The sequence below is a fragment of the Stegostoma tigrinum genome, chromosome 32, assembly GCF_030684315.1.
Source record: "Stegostoma tigrinum isolate sSteTig4 chromosome 32, sSteTig4.hap1, whole genome shotgun sequence".
Classification (NCBI taxonomy): Eukaryota; Metazoa; Chordata; class Chondrichthyes; order Orectolobiformes; family Stegostomatidae; genus Stegostoma; species Stegostoma tigrinum.
The window spans coordinates 22,254,096-22,276,235 of record NC_081385.1 but is presented as its reverse complement, the minus strand read 5'-3'; the positions used below and the strand labels follow the sequence as shown (position 1 = coordinate 22,276,235).

General features: G+C 40.7%; 1 protein-coding gene across 13 annotated transcripts in view; it reads right to left on the bottom strand.

The window, feature by feature from the left end:
* Positions 1–22,140, bottom strand: part of gramd1ba (GRAM domain containing 1Ba) — a 562,055-nt gene that overhangs the window by 12,061 nt on the left and 527,854 nt on the right. For 11 of the 13 annotated variants that reach the window (XM_059639094.1, XM_059639090.1, XM_059639091.1 and 8 more), the window contains 8 exons: positions 19,293–19,470; positions 18,629–18,667; positions 16,738–16,881; positions 8,833–8,951; positions 8,259–8,401; positions 5,358–5,461; positions 3,938–4,141; positions 2,690–2,780 (listed from right to left, as the gene is read on the bottom strand). In XM_059639094.1, coding sequence (XP_059495077.1) covers positions 2,690–2,780; positions 3,938–4,141; positions 5,358–5,461; positions 8,259–8,401; positions 8,833–8,951; positions 16,738–16,881; positions 18,629–18,667; positions 19,293–19,470 — 1,022 coding nt within the window. The remainder of the gene's footprint in view (positions 1–2,689; positions 2,781–3,937; positions 4,142–5,357; positions 5,462–8,258; positions 8,402–8,832; positions 8,952–16,737; positions 16,882–18,628; positions 18,668–19,292; positions 19,471–22,140) is intronic. The other 2 variants (XM_059639093.1, XM_048561966.2) reach the window with 1 other exon arrangement.

The following is a 22,140-nucleotide window of genomic DNA, read 5'->3' as shown; positions in this document are numbered from 1 at the left end:
TCTTTCTGCACTGTAGGGATTCTATAATTCTATGAAAAGTGTATAGAAAAGTTAAAATAGACAACCAGGAAACAATGCTCAGCAATGTAGCTATATTTCCCGGCTACAGTTCAAGGGCAGGTGATAACTTTAAATAAAAATAATATTTGAAAGCTGTCAAAGAGGTTTGATTGTTCATATGCAATTTCATTGTAACTTTATCTTACTTGGATTCATTACAGATGTTCTCCAATATTACGCCGAATAAAATTCGAATATAAAATTAAATATCATAGAAACCAATAATCCCTGAATATCATAGAAAGAACTTCATTTGTCCCATAATAATCTTCTCCTCTCGCAAGGTCTTGATTCCTTTCTGAGGTACTGTGATCTTAAGGACATTTATCTTCCACTAGGACTTAATTCAACTGTCCATTAACAGAAAACTATATTGCAATGAGTATACAGCACAGGAACAGACGAGTGTTAATGCCTTCTTCTATCTTTTCTAATCTAAATTGGCTATCTGTTCTTTCTCATATCCCTGTCTAGCTTTGTTTCAAATGCATCTGTACTGACACAGTGTAGACAGTCTGAATTATCCATAAGTACTATAAAACTGTTTGTTAATTAAAACAGAGATAAACTAAGAGAGACAGTGTAAAAAATGACTTCTTATTAGAATAGAAATCAGGCAACATCTATTGCAAGTTCAGTTTGTGTGATTTGTTTGGAAATATTACAATAAGATGTGCAGCAATTCAAATTACTTTAACTTCTCTCTTAAATTGGACATTTAGTTTGTCTTTTTTAAAAACTGACATTGATTTGTATGAAATACAAAAGCTCAGTTATCCAAGCCACTTCATTGTGTGCCTATTATGGAATGCACACATTGCACAGAAAAAAACAAAACTGAAAGACAGTGCTAAAGAACTACAGATGTACCTTAAACAGATCCTAAAGAGAGCAGTAAATAGAAGAGGAAAACAGTAATCAGAAGGGAAAACTTTTCAGAAGTCCGAGCACAGTGAGGTTAAAGCTATTAATAAAGCTTGCTACTTCAAATAGAGAGGTTCAACAATTTATTAAAAAATGTCAATCAGCATGATCAGGCTTATAAACAACATGAATAGGTCAAAAATATCGCAAATCAATGTTGATCTATTTCAAATAAGGAAATTTGACAAGCAAGTTAGTTGATGTAGTTCTGTGCTTTGATTTGGTCAGAAAGTATCTTTCTGAAATTTCTAAAAATTCTTAGACAGTGAAAAATACAACAGAACCTTAACCAATTTTAAGTTGAGGTAGATTTGACCAATTGAGAAAAATAGTAAAACAGTTCCTACAATTCAATTATTTAACACTAAGTATACAATCTCATATACCCATAAAGCCATATACTTACATGGACTATGAATCTAGCCTACTCTTTGACCTATGTTTCACATTAGGTTAGTTGCATACTGGGAATTCTGAGTTCAGGAGCTGTCCTTCTTTATTTCAAAAATATGCCTTATGCAAAAATTATTTCCAAGTTTAAAAAAAAAGTACAACACACGGCTATACAGACTTTGCAGAATATACTGCGGAATTTTGACATTCCTCATTACAGCTTCAATCCTGTTGCAAAAGAACAGCTTTTTCCAGCCATGAAAGGTAAAGGTTCACTTTAAGGCAAACAAGGGGGACTTGGATCTAAATCCTCTATATTTTGGCAGAAAGACCTTAGACAGTGGCCATTCCCCATTACGCCTTGGCAGCTACAATTTTCTGTAAAATTCTGGGGTAATAATATATTTTTGCAATTTCCTTTCCTCAACAGAGCAAAATCTTAAATGATCTCTTTGACATACTGCAGTTACATACTATAAGTTCAGTACATTATTTATACACCTATACTCCTATCATATCTCTTCCAAGTTTCCTGGCATTTTCAGGAGCCAAAATTCCCTTCTGTCTAGATGCCACCAAAAGGGAACATAACCTATAGTATCTTCCACCATTCAAAACAAAATAAATTATGAAATTATGCACTGGGCATAGAAATGAACTCACATTCTCAACAGTTCAACAAATTTTGTCAATGATTGAATATTATGTGGTAAATCTTTGGTGTTTAGGAGTCAGCAAATTCCCCTTCTCTTTAGGGGTTGATATTCTGGTTCAGGTACAAAACAAAATGATACAGCACAGAAAGAAATATTGTTGTTTATTTCATCTTCATTTCCCTCTGACATATCTATCATTTGGTTTTATTCCCCAAACTTCCATTTTCCACATACTGGGATACATCTTCATTAAACATTATAACAGATGCTGCTTTTGGTGTTGTTTCCAGGACAACATTCTATCCAATTACAAACCCACCCCACCCAACAAGTAAGCAATTTAATCTAACTATTCCTTAGATGATGATACATTTTTAGCTTTCAGTAATCTAATGACGACCAATAGAAATAATTTTCTCCCGTTTACTAACCAAAGCCCTTCAGAATTTTCAACAGCAAGTTTAAACACCAAATTGTTAATCTGAAGTCTTTTCTGGCAAAATAATTGAAACAAATTGTTTCCATTTAATTATAAATTTGCTGGGGATGTTCAATAAATGATTTAGTTTATAAAGACCACTCTTGTAGCTTCCAAGATATCAGAATCAACTGCAATGGATCTGTCAGATAAAACATCATATACTGCTGTTACTCACACAAAGCTTATGATGAGCAATAACTTGGAAACACTGTAAAGTTGAATTCCTCCTGGAATTTCTTCAGGGATATGCTTAGTTTGTGTGGAACCTGTGGCAAAAAAGATTTTTTAAAATCTGACAACAATGATGTTTCCAATAACCGTGTTAGACAGTTTTACACATTAAGAACCAATATCATCCTAATACCCTGATTAAATTTCATCTAATTTGGCTGACAGCCTGACTGCAAAAATAAAATACAAAAGCAGAGTTTTAAGACAATGGGTCAAATTTCTTCGAAAATAATGGCATGTTAATGACGTATTATTGTTTGTGCAAATCAGTCAACAAATTCAGGGAATGAAGAGATGGGGTTTGAACTGTGAATCTACAAATCCTTTGAGTCAACTTATTTGCTCTTCTATTTACATCATACAAACATCATCTTGCTCTTGGCCTCCCTGTTATTTGTAAGAACATGCTTATTTGCACATTAGTTGCCCATCATCTTGCTGCAGAAAGTCAGGGCTCATAATTAAGAGTATGCTTTTAACTATTTCTGCAATGCACCTCCAGCCCAGAAGGGGAATAATTCAAGTTGCTCAGTCACATGAGCACATGCAATAAACTGCAGCTGAAAGATTCTGAAGATTTCAGATATTCATTATTTTCTTGTCTGTCTCTCAAGATTTTGTCCGTTAATGCAAACTTTCTTCTCCGCTCCTTATTTATTTCTCTGTACCCAATTTGAGTCTAATTCACACTCTCTGATTCATTCTCCTTCCCTTTTTGTCTCTTCTTTTCCAATCATTAAATACAACAGGTCCAGAAGAAACACCATTGATCCTGTCATTGACTGAGGATCAGATGCCTCATTGATTTCACTTCTACAGCCAATGAGGTGTATATACAACAACATTTGAGTTGAAGGATGCAGACAAAAATCTAAGTAATGCTAGCAGGATGCAGTCCAACTAGTTTAATATGATATAAGATCTAGAAATAATTCAGTGACTAAGAAATTCTTTACATGTGGGAGTATATAGAAAGAACTAGTTATTAAAATAAATAATGAATTGGTCACATGCTACAAGTGGATTATTTTTGCAACATCACAAGGTGATGCTATGACACACATTCATTTCAAATTATCCATAAAGCACGCTTTTTATTTTAAAATATAACAATTAGTAAGAAAGAGACTAGAGAGACACTGTTGCACTGTTATCGTCATCACTAACATCAATTCTCCACTTTCAATTTTACCTGCCACATGTTTAATCCTCTGGGCTACCTCGTCGTCAGTCGGCGTAGTAACAGGACTGACGGTTTCAACAAGGTGTTGGCTTCGCACATGCATGTGAGGCCGTTTTCTCCTTCGAATTGTGGATGATTTGTTAGGCTTCTCTTTTGGAGATTGCCTGTGTAGTTCAGCAGCATACTGTTTTTCTACTTTTGCAAGTTCAATATCTAGGGACACCAAAAAGGAGTGTCTGAAGTTGAAACCAATCAAACAAAACCACTCTGATTAAATACTACTAAGTAGAATAGAACCAATCTATTCACCATATCTTATTTAACATATTGCCTGTAACTGTGCCTACCTTGTTCATAACTAAGAATGCATTACATCATGGGGAGTTTTGGTTCTTACCGACTGCCAATTCAAAGCACCTGTTCTTGTGTCTAGTCATCTCTTTAATTATTACAGTTATTTTAGGAGTTTAAAAGTAATTAGGAGTTAGCACAATACCCCTCAAAAGGAGCATTATACCATTATCATATCGCATAGTACTTCCAAGCGCACGCTAAAAGTCAATTTGTTTGAATGTGTTATGATAGACCTTCAAGTAAGGTGGGACTCAAAATTCTTTTACAAGAACCCTGTTAGAAGTATTCTTTTTAAACCAACCTGTTCAGCCCAGAGGGTGGGGCACTGCCACTGCACCCTAAGTGTCCCCAGTAGGTTAGCACTGTAGCCTTACAGCGCCAGGGACTGGGGTTTGATTCGGCCTTGGGTAGCTATCTGTGTGGAGTTTGCACATTCTCCCCGTGTCTGCGTGGGTTTCCTCTGGGTGCTCCGGTTTCCTCCCACAGTCCAAAGATGTGCAGGCTCAGTGGACTGGCCATGCTAAATTGCCCGTAGTGTTCAGGGGTATGTGGGTTATAGGGGGATGGGTCTGGGTGGGATGCTCCAAGGGGCGGTGTGGATTTGTTGGGCCGAAGGGCCTGTTTCCACACTGTAGGGAATCTAATCTAACCTAATCTATGTTACACTTCCCTGGCATGCTTTGTAATATTCAGTTATTATAAGAAACAATGACAAGGTTGAAATTATTTGCACCTGGACAAAATAACACTCCTTACCAAGGAACAAGTATTGTTTATCAGTCTTCAATAACTTAATCTTAGTTACCATACCATTAGCACACATGCAACATGAGGGAAAAAATATAATTAAATTTCTACTCCTCAATTAATATCCAGAGATTAAGAAACAACACCATTAGATATTGACTAAATGAACAATTGTGTTTGGCTGTGTTGGGTAAAAAATTTACCATCTCCCACTGTTGGCTTCATAAATGAAAAACAGCTGCTTAGATGAGATGCCATACTTCAGGCAGAGCTCACAAAACTATACTTCACAACAAGAAACGAAGGGAGAAAATTAAATTTTGCTCACCTAAATGTCTAAAGTAGTCATCTAAACCACTCCAAAAATTCTTCTCAATGAATGATTTCACTAACCCCCATGGCTGTTTCCTATACTTCAGTTCGGTTGATATCCTGGATATAAGAAGTTATATTAATTGATTAAATAAAATGTTTATTGTTTAGCTATCAAATATCTTGGATGTAAAAAGTCAGCTCATTGACTAAATAATACTTTCACAGTTCAGCTACCTTACAAAACTTCATTTATACATGCAATTGGTAACACCATGGCAAAGCATACAATGTAAATAACTGATCTACTAAATGTACCAAAGATCAGAATGTTTGAATGGGATTTTCTGCTCAATAGGGTTTTTGACAACTGTCTTTTGACAAGAACCCTGTTAAAGGTTTTTTTTTTCAAATCAACCTGTTCAGCCCAGAGGGTGGGAAACTACCACTATACTGTATGTCCCCTGTAGGTTAAACTTCAGTTCTCCCTGTGTCTGTGTGGGTTTTCTCGCACAGTCCAAAGATGCGCAGGTTAGGTGGATTGGCCATGCTAAGTCGCTCAGTGTCCAGGGTTCTGCAGGCTAGGTCAATTAGTCATGGGAAATGCAGGGATACAGGGATGGGTGGGTCTGGGCGGGCTGCTCTTCAGAGTGGTGGTATGGATGTTATGGGCCGAATGGCCTGCTTTCACTCTGTAAAAGGATTCTGTGAAAGTCATTCTGAATACAGAGTAGCTGAGGTCAACTGAAACTGATGTGCCAACTTTGTAGTCATCATCCAAAAGCATGAAACAACTTTGCTGTTTGGCAAAGAAGTAAATCTGCATTTTAGTACTGATTGCTCCTCTGTGAGAAGATCTGTGAAGATCAAATTCAATTTAGGATAAGTAAAAACTCACACACTGCTTGTTACTTAGAATATGCTTCACTGTTTAGTAATAGAGAATCAGTCAGTCGCCAGTAATCTTCAATGAACACTGAATTTTGGTCAAAACTCCAAATTTTAAGCCCTCTAAGGACTGGCACTACAGGTTAAAATTAGTTGAACAGGGAGAGCATTATTCTCTTGCAACTATATTTTGCTTACAATTTCTTTTAAAGAGTAGATGAGAGTCAATATAGAAAAAATTGACACAATGGCAGATTTGTTCTGTGAGTTGTAGCATTAATACGAAAGGAATTTGTAGCTTGATGACCAATGATTCTGACATTTGTTTGATAGACTTAGTGGCTCAAAAAACAGTCAAGGGAACTGCATCCATTCCATCAATGTTTCATGAATAGTTGGCAAATTTACCGCATTTCAACAGGTATAGTTGATCTTTTGTCTTTCCCTTCATCAAAGTTCAAAGAGAACCGCATGTGAATCTCGGGGAGGATACACCCAAACATTTCCAAGGCAATCCAAAGGAAGAAGGAACATAGGACCAGGCATCACCTATGTAACCCCTTGATTCTATCTACCATTCAATTCAATCACTATCAAGTTAGGAAATGCTTCCATACTCCAAGCATGGCTCAAATTTTAAACATTTTCCTGAAAACTGCAACTGATGCACGAGCTGATCTTAAGGTACTAAAGGATATGGAGAAAAGCCAGTTGTGTGGAGTTATTTCATAGATCAGCCACGATCTCATTGAAAGACGAGAACACGCTCAAAGCGTTAAATGATTTATTCCAGCTCCTTCATCCAACATTTTAACTTTGTATATCAGTCTTGTTACTGTAATCCCTAAACCGCTTGCTGACAGGAATCTACTGATTAAGGAAGAATTAGCCATCGCTTCAAGCAGCATCTTCCAGGGGTTTGAAGTTAAACCTAATTCCGGAGTACTCAAAACACTTGGGTGTAGTTCCATTAACATATTTGATGGCCCCGATGTCATAAGATGGCATCCAACACTTTAGGCCTCCGGAAGAAAACTCATTGCCAAAGAGACCAAAACCTCCAGGTGGAACAAGTAATGGGACTTCAGTGCACTGGAGCCCGTTTCTTCACAATCACATGCTGTTCCCTCTGATAGAGAAAACAACATCTCTGGGAAACTGGTTGCTCCACATGGTTCCAAACAAACCAAAGAATGTAACCATATTTATTCCCTAGTAATGTAGATGAGGGACTAAAAGCTGAATAGGAAAACAAGACAGTGAAGAGGGGAAAGTTGAAGAAAAGCAAAGTTACTCCAGCTCCAGTTGGCAGGCTAATTTCCCCCTTGATCGGAGGAGGTTCTCGATTGTGTTTATTTCCAAAAAGCTTTGCTCTAGCCTCAGCAGTGTTTTTATGGAGAGGCTTTCATATTTCTATTCTATTGTGTGAAGGAGTAAGAGTAATACAAGCAGTAAAAAGCTGCACAAGGTAAAAAAACAATGAAAACCTTGCAAGGTTATTGATAAGAGATATCACATTCGATCTGGAATTGTGTTCTTAATACAGGTTTTCGTAATATTCACTATTTTCTGTATTTAAGGACACATGGATTTACTCTAGGTAACTCAGCGATCTTCTGGATTGAAGATAATGAAATGTGAGGCTGGATGAACACAGCAGGCCCAGCAGCATCTCAGGAGCACAAAAGCTGACGTTTCGGGCCTAGACCCTTCATCAGAGAGGGTCTCTGATGAAGGGTCTAGGCCCGAAACGTCAGCTTTTGTGCTCCTGAGATGCTGCTGGGCCTGCTGTGTTCATCCAGCCTCACATTTCATTATCTTGGATTCTCCAGCATCTGCAGTTCCCATTATCTCTGATACGATCTTCTGGATTGACTTGGTTATTGTTTCAACAGCTCTTGATAAAGTGTTGCATCTATAGCTTTCAAAGATCTAGGAGACCAAGGCAGAACTCATGACATGACTACGAGGCAAAACTCAACGCACCTTTGCACAATATTAACTAATTCAGGAGTAGTAACTTTCTTACCTCAGTCTACTTTTGTTTTTTGCCACCCGCATAAGACTGTATCTGTTGATTGTGTAGAAATAGTCATGATATGGAACGTCATGCATAATCACCTCTGCATCGATCACATAACACTCACTCTCCTGGCTGGCTTTGTACAAAGTCTGTAATGGAAGAAATACTTCAAAGCATGCAGATAACTTTAACCATGATGAAAAAATACTCTGGGGATACACTTATTGCATGATCAGTCCTCCATAAATGATCTGAAACACGACACCAAACTAATGAGTTATTTGGCTTAGTGATGGTGAAAATTACCAGCCTCTAGCTTGCTGACAGCAGTAAGAAGAGTATTGTCTTACAGTGTTATAAAATGTTCATTTTAACTTGTTATGAATAGCAAAGCCTTCTCTTCAATCTTTTGGAAGTCTCCATCACTAGTGTATCTCATTAAATTGCTGTTGGCAGACAGCTGGTGCTTAAATTGCTGGAAGAATTGTACTGAGCTAAGTTCCGTCCACAACGCTGAACTAAAATGTAAAATGTCGTCTTGGTCACATCTTTAATGTTAGCTTTGATCAGCAGGTCTTACCTGGGTCTCAGTCACTGTGGCAGTTTTTGGTGCAAGTGGGTTTGAGAGAGCAATGGTGTACAATATCACTCGGGTCTGATTGCCACTTACTTCTTTCTTCCAGGGATGACTAACCATATCTAGAGACAGAAAATAAAAGATCTCTTTTGGTGGCAATTCTTCATCTGAAATTAGGATTTGTGGTAATATGTTACATTATAGCTAACATTTGTGCTCAGTTCCATCATACACACTGAGCTTGTGTATTCTTTTTAACATGTTGGCCAATGGGGTCATAAACACAGGTTACAGATGAGAAAAATCTTAAAATGATAATCTTCAATCAAGTAAGAAAAATACTCTTCTCCTGTTTTGAAATGTTTATGAATGTTTTATTTGTTGTTAAAAATCACATCTGTTCGCAATCTCTGCCCACAAATCCTCGCTCCTTGCTACACTTTTGTGTTAATATTTCACAACATAAATTCTGGCCTTTGCATGTTCAAAACCTCCTGCTTACATTTATCCTATTGTACTAGTCTTGTACTGGCGCAACCTTGCGTGTCCAGCTCTTCGACTGGCATTGCAGAAAGGACCTTATGTCTCAAACAGCTGTATACTTCCAAAAAATATCATACATTTTGCAGAGGCAACGAAGGACACCGGATGAATGGGTACTGGAGGGAAATTAATTGCAAGGGTATGGGGGCAAACCTGGGGAATAGCACCGATTCAATTGCTCTACAGAAAGCTGGCCTGAATTCAATGGGCCAAAATGACCTCCTATTTTTGCCATAATAGCTCTATTATCCAGTTATGAAGAAATCAAAATCAGATCAGTGTAAATAATTAAGAAGAAACGGATGATCATAAAATAGGAATTGATGTAAGCTTGCAAGCAGTCAACATGGTTGACTGAAACATCTTCCTCCAATGTCTCTCGACTTGTGTCTACCTAGATGGGGCTGCTCTCAGTGGTTCTATTTTTATTTAATTGTAGTCAGAGAATTACTCACAATGGCCTCTCTTCCTGATCCTGTACTGTTACCTCTGGTGTCCCCTGGTGATTTATCCCGGGTATGCTGCTATTTCAAATCTGCAAATTGCCCCTTGGTGACATTAGCCAGTACCTTTATGTTAGTTTCCACATGTAAATTGATAACATCCAGCTGTACCACCTTCTCAAGCCTTCCACTGTTGCAAAGTTATCGGACTGACTATGCAACACACATCACCAGTAGGCAGAAATTTCCTCCAATTAAATATCGGACTGAAATCATCGTTTCTGCTCCTGGCTAAAACTCCGTTCCACAGTTACTGATGCAATCACTCCCCGTTTCAACAGTCTGAGATTAAGCCAATCTGTTCAAAACCTTGGTGTCACAATTGACCCAGAGGCGAAATTCCAACTTCATTTTTCTGTCTCTAACATTGCTTGACTTTATCCCTGTTTCAGGTCATTTGCTGCTGAAACACTTCTCCAGCCCTTTGTTACCTTTGTACTTAATTATTTCAGTGCATTCTCAATTGGTCTCCTACATTCCACTCTGTGAACTTGAGGTCATGGAAAATTCTGGCACCTGTTTTGACTTGCAACTAATCCCATTTCATTGTGGCTCCATGTCAAGCAATATCTTGATTTTCAAACAGTCGTTCATGTTTTACATAAGAACTAGAGCAGGAATAGGTCATCTGGCCCCTCCAGACTGCACCACCATTAATTAAGATCACGGTTGATCCTTTTTGAGACTCAGCGCCACTTACTCACCCACTCACCATAACCCTTAATTCCTTTTCTGTTCAAAAATGTATCTAGCCTTGCCTTAAAAACGTTCAGTGAGGTAGTTTCTACTGCTTCATTGGGCAGGGAATCCCACAGATTGACAACCCTTTGGGTGAATAAGTTCCTCCTGGCCTCAGTCCTACATCTGCTTCCCTTTATTTTGAGATGATGCCCTCTAGTCCTAGCGGAAACAAACTTCCTGCCTCCACCTTATCTATTCCCTTCATAATCTTATATGTTTCTATAAGATCTTCCCTCATTCTTCTGAATTCCAATGAGTATAAGCCCAGCCGACTCAGTCTCTCCTCATAATCCAACCATCTCAACTCTGGTCAGAGTTTTTAAATCCCTCCATGGCCTTCCCCTCTCATCTCTAATCTCCTCCATTCCCCCAGACCTCCATGAAACAGGTGCTCCTCTGAATTTGCAGTTATTGTGTATTTCAAATTGTAAATATTTCACCATGGATGCTCATGCTTTATGCTACCTAGATCCCACATTCTGGAATTCATTCTTAAATCTCACTGCCTCGCTACTTGCTTTCGTCTTTTAAGAGGCACCCCAAAACATAACTTCACCAGGTTTTTTGTTTCCTAAACTAAAAGCTCCATTTGTAGATCAGTGTCATACTTTAAAGTGTTTGAGAAGATTTGTAGCAGGTTATGGATAAGATTGTAGACTTTCTCGCTGAGCTGGTGTACTTGGTTGCAGATATTTTGTCACCCTTCTGGTTAACATCGTCAGTGTGCCCCCAGTGAAGCATCGGTGCTCTGTCCCGCTTGTTATGCCTCGGTTTGTTGGAGTGGGTGGCATTTCTTCAGGTTCTGTTGTTCAGTAGTTTGTATATTGGGTCCAGTTCAATATGTTTGTTGATGAAGTTCCAGTTGGAATGCCAGGACTCCAGGAATTCCTTGACATGTCTCTGTTTAGCTCATGCTATTATGGATGTGTTGTCCCAGTTGAATTTGTGTCCTTCTTTGTCTGTGTGTATTGAGACCAGTGAGAATGAGGTTGCAGACATGCCCACTGAGCCAGTGGGTTTGGTTGTAGATGTTTCATCACTCTGATGGGCAACATAGTCAGTGGATGTCCAGTTAAGCATCGGTGTCCTATCCTGTGATAATGGGAACTGCAGATGCAGGAGAATCCCAGGTAACAAAGTGTGGAGCTGGATGAACACAGCAGGCCAAGCAGCATCTCAGGAGCACAAAAGCTGACGTTTCGGGCCTAGACCCTTCATCAGAGAGGGGGATGGGCGGACGGAACTGGAATAAATAGGGAGAGAGGGGAAGGTGGACTGAAGATGGAGAGAAAACAAGATAGGTAGAGAGAAGAGTATAGGTGGGGAGGTAGGGAGGGTATAGGTCAGCCCAGGGAAGATGGACAGGTCAAGGAGGTGGGATGAAGTGGTAGGTAGGAAACGGAGGTGCGGCTTGAGGTGGGAGGAAGGGATGGGTGAGAGGAAGAACAGGTTAGGGAAGCAGAGACAGGCTGGGCTGGTTTTAGGATGCAGTGGGGGGAGGGGAAGAACTGGGCTGGTTTTGGGATGCAGTGGGGGAAGGGGAGATTTTGAAGCTTGTGAAGTCCACATTGATACCATTGGGCTGCGAGGTTCCCAAGCGGAATATGAGTTGCTGTTCTTGCAACCTTCGGGTGGCATCATTGTGGCACTGCAGGAGGTCCATGATGGACATGTCGTCTAAGGAATGGGAGGGGGAGTGGAAATGGTTTGCGACTGGGAGGTGCAGTTGTTTATTGCGAACCGAGCGGAGGTGTTCTGCAAAGCGGTCCCCAAGCCTCCGCTTGGTTTCCCCAATGTAGAAGGAGCCACACCGGGTACAATGGGTACAATATACCACATTGGCAGATGTGCAGGTGAACATCTGCTTGATATGGAAGGTCATCTTGGGGCCTGGGATAGGGGTGAGGGAGGAGGTGTGGGGGCAAGTGTAGCACTTGCTGCGGTTGCAGGGGAAGGTGCCGGGTGTGGAGGGGTTGGAGGGGAGTGTGGAGTGGACAAGGGAGTCGCAGAGAGAGTGGTCTCTCAGGAAGGCAGACAAGGGTGGGGATGGAAAAATAGTGGAGGGGTGGGGTCGGATTGTAGATGGCGGAAGTGTCGGAGGATGATACGTTGTGTCCGGAGGTTGGTGGGGTGGTATGTGAGAATGAGGGGGATCCTCTGGGGCCGGTTGTGGCGGGGGCGGGGGTGTGAGGGATGTGTTGCGGGAAATGTGGGAGACGTGGTCAAGGGCGTTCTCGACCACTGTGGGGGGAAAGTTGCAGTCCTTGAAGAACGTGTACATCTGGGATGTGCGGGAGTGGAATGCCTCATCCTGAGAGCAGATGCGGCAGAGTCAGAGGAATTGGGAATAGGGGATGGAATTTTTGCAGGAGGGTGGGTGGGAGGAGGCCTATTCTAGGTAGCTGTGGGAGTCAGTGGGCTTGAAATGGACATCAGTTTCTAGCTGGTTACCTGAGATAGAGACTGAGAGGTCCAGGAAGGTGAGGGATGTGCTGGAGATGGCCCAGGTGAACTTGAGGTTGGGGTGGAAGGTGTTGGTAAAGTGGATGAACTGTTCGAGCTCCTCTGGGGAGCAAGAGGCGGCGCCGATACAGTCATCAATGTAACGGAGGAAGAGGTGGAGTTTGGGGCCTGTGTAGGTGCAGAAGAGGGACTGTTCGACATAACCTACAAAGAGGCAGGCGTAGCTTGGGCCCATGCGGGTACCCATGTCCACTCCCTTTGTCTGTAGGAAGTGGGAGGAATCGAAAGAGAAGTTGTTGAGGGTGAGGACGAGTTCGGCTAGGCGGATGAGGGTGTCGGTGGAGGGGGATTGGTCGGGCCTGTGGGACAGGAAGAAGCGGAGGGCCTTGAGGCCATCTGCATGAGGAATACAGGTGTATAGGGACTGGATGTCCATGGTGAAAATGAGGTGTTGGGGGCCAGGGAATTGGAAGTCCTGGAGGAGGTGGAAGGCGTGGGTGGTGTCACAGACGTAGGTGGGGAGTTCCTGGACCAAAGAGGAGAAAACGGAGTCCAGATAGGTGGAGATGAGTTCGATGGGGCAGGAACAGGCTGAGACAATGGGTCGGCCAGGGCAGGCAGGTTTGTGGATTTTGGGAAGGAGGTAGAAAGGGGCCGGGTGGGGTTGGGGAACAATGAGGTTGGAGGCTGTGGGTGGGAGGTCCCCTGAGGTGATGAGGTCATGCATGGTGTTGGAGATGATGGTTTGGTGCACAGGGGTGGGGTCATGATCAAGGGGGCGGTAGGAGGTGGTGTCGGAGAGTTGGCGTTTGGCCTCGGTGATGTAGAGGTCAGTGCGCCATACTACCACTGAGCCACCCTTGTCTGCGGGTTTGATGGTGGGGTTGGGGTTCGGGTTGGAGCAGAGGGCTGCCCGTTCTGCGGGGGAGAGGTTGGAGTGGGTGAGAGGTGTGGAGAGGTTGAGGCAGTTGATGTCTCGACGGCAGTTGGAGATGAAGAGGTCAAGTGAGGGTAGGAGGCCTGGGGGTGGTGTCCAGGAAGAGGACTTGTGTTGGAAGCGGGTGAAGGTGTCAGTGGAGGGAGGGTTAGGCTCCCGGTTAAAGTAGTAAGCGTGGAGACGATGGCAGCAGAAAAACTGCTCAATGTCCAAACGTGACTGGTGTTCATTGATGTGTGGTTGTAGGGGGACAAAGGTGAGCCCCTTGTTTAGGACTGACCGTTTGTCCTCAGTCAGTGGGAGGTCTGCGGGGATGGTGAAGATGCGGCAGGGCTCAGTGTGGCTGTCTACTCTGGGGTTGCTGGCTGTGGAGGTTGTGGGCGGGGTTCCTTCGGTGGCGTTGGCTGTGGGCAGGGTTCCGTCGGCGTCCGCTGTGGGCGGAGCGGAGTGGGTGTCAGCAGCAGCGGTGAGGGTGATTTGTGTGGTGTTGGTTCTGGAAGTCGAGGCGGTGACTGCAGCAGCGGTGGCGTAAGCGTACGTGGTCCCGGAAGTGTTGTGCACGGCGGTGGCGGATGTGACTTCATCGGTGGGGTCACCGGCCGTGTCCTCATGGTCAATGGCGGCGGATACATGGTGGGGGAGGGGCAGGGAGAGGCTCGGGATTTGGGAGGTGCAGGAATCCCCTTGTGGGTGGCAGGAGCCAGTGAGTTTGTTGTACTTACGATTTTTGGTGTCCAGTAAAGCTGAGTAGAACTGGGTGTTCAGTCTGTGGATCCTGTGGAGGATAAAAAACAGCAGAGGTCCTGCGCAGGTCTGGGAGAGAGAGGCTCTGAGCTGGGGCAGGCTGGATTGCCGTGCCTGGAGATGCCGGTGCATGGCTGTGAGTGTCTGTTTCAGGACTCGCAGGGAGAAACGCTTCTGAAAGGTCTGAATGCTCTGGGTGTAGAGGTGGTCACGGTTGGGGAAAAATTGGGAAGGCTTGAATGTAGACTGTAGTCCATTGGGGATATCCTGCTTGTTATTTAAACGCCTCGGTTTGCTGGGTTAGTTGGCATTACTTCCAGTTCTGTTTTTCACTGGTTTGTATATAGAATCCAGTTCAGTGTGTTTGTTGGAGTCCCGGTTAGAATATCAGGCCTCCAGGAATTTCCTGGCATGTCTGTTTGGCATGTGCGATTATGCATGTGTTGTCCTAGTCAAATTCTAAATGGAGCTCGTCTACACTTATTATAAAGGCACCATGAGATACGATCAATTCTCACTTGTCTCACTACAAACGGACAACAAGAACGCGAATTCGACTGGGTCAACACATCCATAATAGCACAAACCAAACAGACATGCCAGGGAATTCCTGCAGGCCTGGCATTCTAACCAAAACTCTATCAACAAACACACTGAATTAGACCTGACATACAAACCACTGAAAAACAGAACCGCAAGTAGTGCCACCCCAGCAAACTGAAGCATATAAACAACAAGCAGGACAGAACACCAACGCTTCAACAGAGATGCAGTGACGATGTTACCTAGCAGGGTGATGAAATGTCTGCAGCTCAGTGAACCAGTCTACAACCTCAGTATCGTATCTTGTTTGCAATGCTGCTGTTAAGAGGCTTAGGACGTTTCATTATATTAACAGTGCTATATAAATATCTGGGGAGGCGATGGCCTAGTGGTATTATCACTGGACTGTTAATCCAGAGACCCAGATAACATTCTGGGGACCCGGGTTCGAATCCTGCCACGGCCAATGGTGGAATTTGAATTCAATAAAATATCTGGAATTAATAATCTAATGATAACCATGAATCCGTTGTCAATTGCCAGGAAAACCCCATCTGGTTCACTAATAACCTTTGGGGAAGGAAACTGCCATTCTTACCTGGTCTGGCCGACATGTGACTCCACACCCACAGAAGTGTGGTTGACTCTTAACTGCTCTCTGGGCAATTAGGGATGGGCAATAAATGCTGCCTGGCCAGCAATGCCCTCATCCAGTGAATGAATAAAAGTGAAAATAAAAGATATAACTATAAGATGCTGTTGTTGATGTGATGGTAACAAAATTTGAAACAGCAACTCAAATCATTTCCCCTTTAGTTAACTCTGGAATTTAAATAGTTTCACTTTCATTTTCATTCCAAACAACAGTATTTAGGTTTGAGGAAAATAAAGCCCTTTACACTTGTCTAATACAGAAGAGAACAACTGCCCTGAAAGGACTAAACTCTCCAGATATAACTGCAGAGATTTTTTTTGTATATTCATTCACAGGATGGGAACATGACTGGCTACGTGAGCATTTATTGCCCATCCATAACTGAGTTCAGAGTCAACGACATTGCTGTGGGTCTGGAGTCACACGTTGGCCAGACCAGGTAAGGATAGCAGATTTCCTTCCCTCAAGGGCATTGTTGGAAAATCCCATCTAGTTCACCAATCAACAGTAGACTCATGATCATCATTAGACTCTTAAGTCCGATTTTTATTGAATTTAAATTCCACCATCTGCTGGAGTAGGTTTCAAACCTGCGTCCCCAGAACTTTCTGAAGAAGGGTCTAGGCCCGAAACGTCAGCGTTCCTGCTCCTCGGCCTGCTGTGTTCATCCAGTTCTACACCTGGTTATCCCCAGAACATTACCTGGGCGTCTGGGTTAACAGTCTACCGATAATATCACCTCCCCAAATCTACATGAAGTGTTACGAAATCCAGTTTACCCGTGAATCTCCGTTGCTCAAAGAAATCTCGTAGAAATTGGGAGTCAGTGAAGAGTAAATCATACAGCTTGTCCACGCTGACATGGAAAACCTCATTAATGTACTGTCTGCCATTGAGATCATCATAAAACGCTTGTACTTCTCCTGGAGTGAGGCAGCAAGAGATGTGAAAATAAAGTTAAGACAAAAATTCACCCCACCCTACAAAATCAAAACCCAATATCCAAGTTGTTGAAAATCACAGTAACAGCTTTAAAAAATAGTGCTGATTATCATCCAATTTCCCTTTATTTAACTTAGTATGTGGAATTAAAGTCAATCTCCTACGGTTACAATATCTCATCAACCAGCCAGACTGTGGATTTGTTACAGTAAGCTGTTCTTAGAATTCACACTGCTTCTTTCTAGATACATTGTTCTTATGTCATTTCTTAAGGGAGCCTTCATTTGTCTACTTTAAAAATGATTTTCTGTGGTTCTTTATAATTACATAAGTAGTAATGGACTATTTTCCAATCAGAAGCAATAAGAAGAAATCCAAATCTATACATAATTAATATCCACTTACTATTATCTTCTTTAAGAGAGAGGAGTAACTGACCACATCTTAGTACTAGCAGTTGAGAGTAGCTGTCCATAAACATTAACATCTTAAGCAACTATCATTGCTGGAAATACCAAGATGTTCGGGCCAAATTTAGTCCTGCTCCCAAAGAAAGAAAGAATAGTCTGTTTTAAATTCTATTCTGTCCGGTTACCACCATTTGAGTTTATCATGAATTTTACTCTAAGAATATTTGTGAATATGTATTCTAACATCATTTGAAGCTGCATTTCTTTTTAAATCCTGATTTCTTGCTCCAATTGATTATCAGTCAATGATCCACATCATGATGTCAACTTTGGGGTTGAATTTAATGCAAGGAGAACTGGCCATGCGCTACAAAAAGAGATTTAAAATAAAAATAATATTGCAATTGCTGGTGTTGCATCCCAATCTCCTAAAGCTTTAACTGACAGCCTGCAATTTATATAAGATTGTGGAAATTGTAAAAATGAAAGCAGCGTTGCAAATGCAATAACTTAATCTATTAACAGTTTTAAATAATATGCAAAAAGATTTATATTAATTGTAAGAAATTAAAGGGAATTTCAAACCCATTTAAAATGGGAAAAGTGAATCTTTTGAAGTATTTGTTTACTGTGTTTATTATTTTATGCTTTTAACATAAGTATGTTTGACATGACTAGCAGTAATATACACATATTTTCATTTCGAAACAAATCAACCTTTGTAAAAACAATCTTTGAGGATCCTTCTGGATCTCTTCAAAGGACTTGAATTCAAAACACATGGAAGGGAAGAAATTAATGAGTGGGCACTGGCAGGAAGCAGATAAGGAAGTTAAAAATGCTGTCTGTGCTGAACTTGTTCTAAGTGAACAATCCCAAGTTACAAGCATGCTTTGTATGTTTAACTCAATGAATAAAGGGTTTGATCTCAGGGGAGCACGACAAGGCATAGTCTACTATGTTTTATGAAATATAAACAAACTATCCTGCACAGTAGTTCTACAGTCATGTATGTAATTTTGAATTTTCTATTCTCAATCTAAGATCAATATAAAACTAACTAATTTTGGGAAAAAAATCTTGCAAAAATAATTACCTCCGGAATCAGAATAGAAGCAATTTTGCAAAAACACGAGGTAGTTCAGAGGTTTGTGTTTGTGACTATATTCTGGAATTTGATATTTTAAATGGAGTTGAATTCCCTTGCAGGTATGAAACCTGTGCTGCTTTTTAGTATTCACATGACACGAAAAGATTTACTAAATATTCTTAAAATCTAAAATAAAATTGCATATCTTTAAACTCAATGGCTCCATACCTGTTTTCAGTTTTTTAAAATCAGCTGTAGTTAGTCCCACTGAAATGAATGCAGACAGGAAAAATGAAAATGAAAATAGGACAAAAATTTCTAATGAGTGCTGTTCTTAGAGTAGTTTTCATCACGGTTGCCAAACTCATTTAAGATTCCATTTTTTAAAGATAGCCGAGCAAGCATTCAAAATTCTGTTTGTGTACGTTTGAGGTAATCAAAATATACTGAAAATAAACCAAGCAGCACCTAAATATTCCATAAATTAAAATAAAAGCAATTTGAAATTGCTCATTCTCCTCTTATTTTACATGCACTTTTTTTCTTTAAAAAGAAGCCTTTTCTCTCTCCCTGAGGGGGCTTGGCCCTCATGCAACTTTAAAAGCAAATCAAGATGAATAAAATTATGCAAAACATGCCTTAGTTAATTTAAAATAATCCCCACAAAGTTCACAGTTTTAGCATGATGGTCGATCAATATCACATGATTAATGTCTAATCAATTTCATAGGCCCTACATAGTATTTACCAATTAATCAATATCTGCCTAAACAAGGTTTGTTGATACCACCGTTCCACCTTCTCAGTCCAATTCTGGTTTAGATCTGAAATAACTGAAAACCTCCCAAGTCATGGTAAAAATGACACCAGATACACTTGGTTAATTACATACCTTCATCGTGTGTTTCAGAGGAATCACTAAGTTCTGTTGGAATGTCCTCATTATCGTTAAAGTCCAGGGAAGGAGTGTTTACTGGCAAACTGATTTCATTCTTCTCAATGGCCTGAGGGGTTTCAATTTCACATTCTGGCTGACAGTCAATCTCCTCGTCTGGTGGAATGCCATCAAACTATGACAGTAGGAATACGAGAAATTAAACTTATAATGTGAAAATTAAAATACAATTGAAATCCAAATGCACCATCCATATTTAGATTTATGATTATGATTTCATTTTCTCAACAGTGTTGCACTTCAAGTATCGACATTATCCAGGCTCAAATTCCTTAAAGTACAAGTTTGTTAATTGTTCCAATTATGATATTTATCTGAAATTGATAAAGTATTTAAATAAAAAGCACTGCATAAAAACTAAACTTGTTTCTCACAGCAACCTCTGTCTTCCTTGCAGCAAGAATGATGTTGCATTTACTGCTGCATTAAATTGAGCTTTCTTTAAATTTCATGTCTAATTCAATTAATTTATGACTAAAAATGGGATCTAAATCAAAGGACAATCAGATATTGTGTAAATCAGGCTGACAATCTGTCAGGGACAGGATAGAAAGCAGAGTAACCAAATCATGAGACATCGCATTGAACATCGGAGATGGTTCAAGGAGCCAAGGAGCTTGTTCCTGCTCCTAAGTCAAAAGTTTGTCTATAAAGGCCACTTCACATGACTAATAAGGCATGTGCCAGGATGATGCCAATTTGGCCCAATGCCCTTGTTAGTAGAGAATTATCAAGCGTTCAAGATGTACCTTGGGGAAATGAAAAAGCAGCTGTTTTGATTTGCGGGTAGAGAGAAAAGACAGAATGGTAGTTATCAGTGGTCTTCAGTCCAAGGAACATTAGGTAGGTTTTCCAAGCTTTTTGTTTTATAGTGTCAGCCTTCAGTAATCTCTGTATGGTGTGACTGAAAATGGCGAAGAGGTTTAGCATCTGAAACCTCTATGTTTAGTTAGAAGCCATCATATTACTGAAAGTCTAAGCTTTCAATTCCCTGAGTTTCATTTGAGAAGATTTCACTGGTCACAGGACAGAACTGGGAAGAAGCAGTTAAGTCAAACATAAACATTTAATACATAAGGTTTACTTCGCTTGTCTTGTCATGCTTCCAAGTTCTGGCATTGGGGTATTGTTTTGATGTGTGTTTTAAGACCTTTCAAACTATAATTGAGATAGTTTGGTTTGACTTATTGTACTCTGTCTTTCTTTCACAATATAAAATTCAGTGTTATTGTTAATGAAAATCTGCAGCCTTGTGTGCCTGTTACTGTGAATGACCACCACATAAAGCGCAAGAAAAAGATCTGTCAAGCTAGGTTTCCGTCAGGGAAATGACTTGTCCTGTAACATCAACAAGGTTAAGAATAGTGGACGAGATAATAAAATGTGAGGCTGGATGAACACAGCAGGCCCAGCAGCATCTCAGAAGCACAAAAGCTGACGTTTCGGGCCTAGACACTTCATCAGAGGGTCTGATGAAGGGTCTAGGCCCGAAACATCAGCTTTTGTGCTCCTGAGATGCTGCTGGGCCTGCTGTGTTCATCCAGCCTCACATTTTATTATCTTGGATTCTCCAGCATCTGCAGTTCCCATTATCTCTAAGAATAGTGGACTGCTGGTTAGGGTGCCCATGGAACAAATAGTTCCATTTCAGTCATGTTCAAACCTGATCTGGAAATGCATCCATACATGCTTTTCTTCTTGTATGGTGTGTTATACATTATTAGGAACAAAAACCTGTGCTATTTTACTGTTTTTTGATCCAGCTCTTTGAAGTCAACAGTATGACTGCTCCTGTTACCTTATGCAAAAATCAACCAACCCAGCACAAACCAGGAGTTGAATTGGGACTTTATGGTACTTCATTTATGGACTTTCATATTGGAATTAATGGGATATCAAACACCTTTTTTTAATATTGTGTGGTTTTAGTTTTTTTTAAGGTTATTCACAAACCAAAAATTGCAATTGTCATGTGACTCTATTTGGTAGTGGTTCAGAATAGTCTCGGGACTCTCCACATTTTATGTCACTTACTGGTAAGCACTGGTCTCTACACTGCTTTCCAGAGTAGTGCAGCCAATATTGAAAATTCACTGCAGTAGATTTAATTGCACTAATGTTTGCACTGTTTTTTGTGCCTACCTGATTTTTAATATCTCAGAATTTATGCCTAGACTTAATGTCATTTACTGAATGGCTTTTGTTTCTAGGCCAAGGTTATGAAGTAGCACTTGATATCTTCAGGTGTAAATTTCCAAATTGTAAGTTCTAATGTTCTGGAATGATTTATATAAAAATTCTGAACAATTATTTCCAAAGGAACCGTCAAACATATTATAGTAAGGATCAAGTGAAGTCCAGAAGGATGAGAAAGGGTAAACTGCATACTGAAGCAAAAGGTATAGCGAAGGTTCTAAATTAATACCTTGCACTTCAGTCTTTACCAAACGTAAAGACGGTGACAGAGCCCAGTTGAAAATGTGGATGATCAACAACTGAGCAGTATAGTGATATATAAAGAGGTGGTAGCACTCCACGTAGAGAGGTTGCCAGGCCCAGTTGGAGTTCACCCTAGATTGCTGAGAGGGGAAAGGAAGCAAATCATGGAGGCATTGATGGAAATTTTCTAGGCCTCTGAACACAGGATTAGTCCTGGAGGACTGGAGAATTGCATGTGACACAATAGGTTAAGAAAGGGACAAAGGATAACCCAGGAAACTACAGAGTTATCAGCTTGGCATCAATAGTGGGGAAACCGATGGCCATTGTATGGGATAAGACAAAT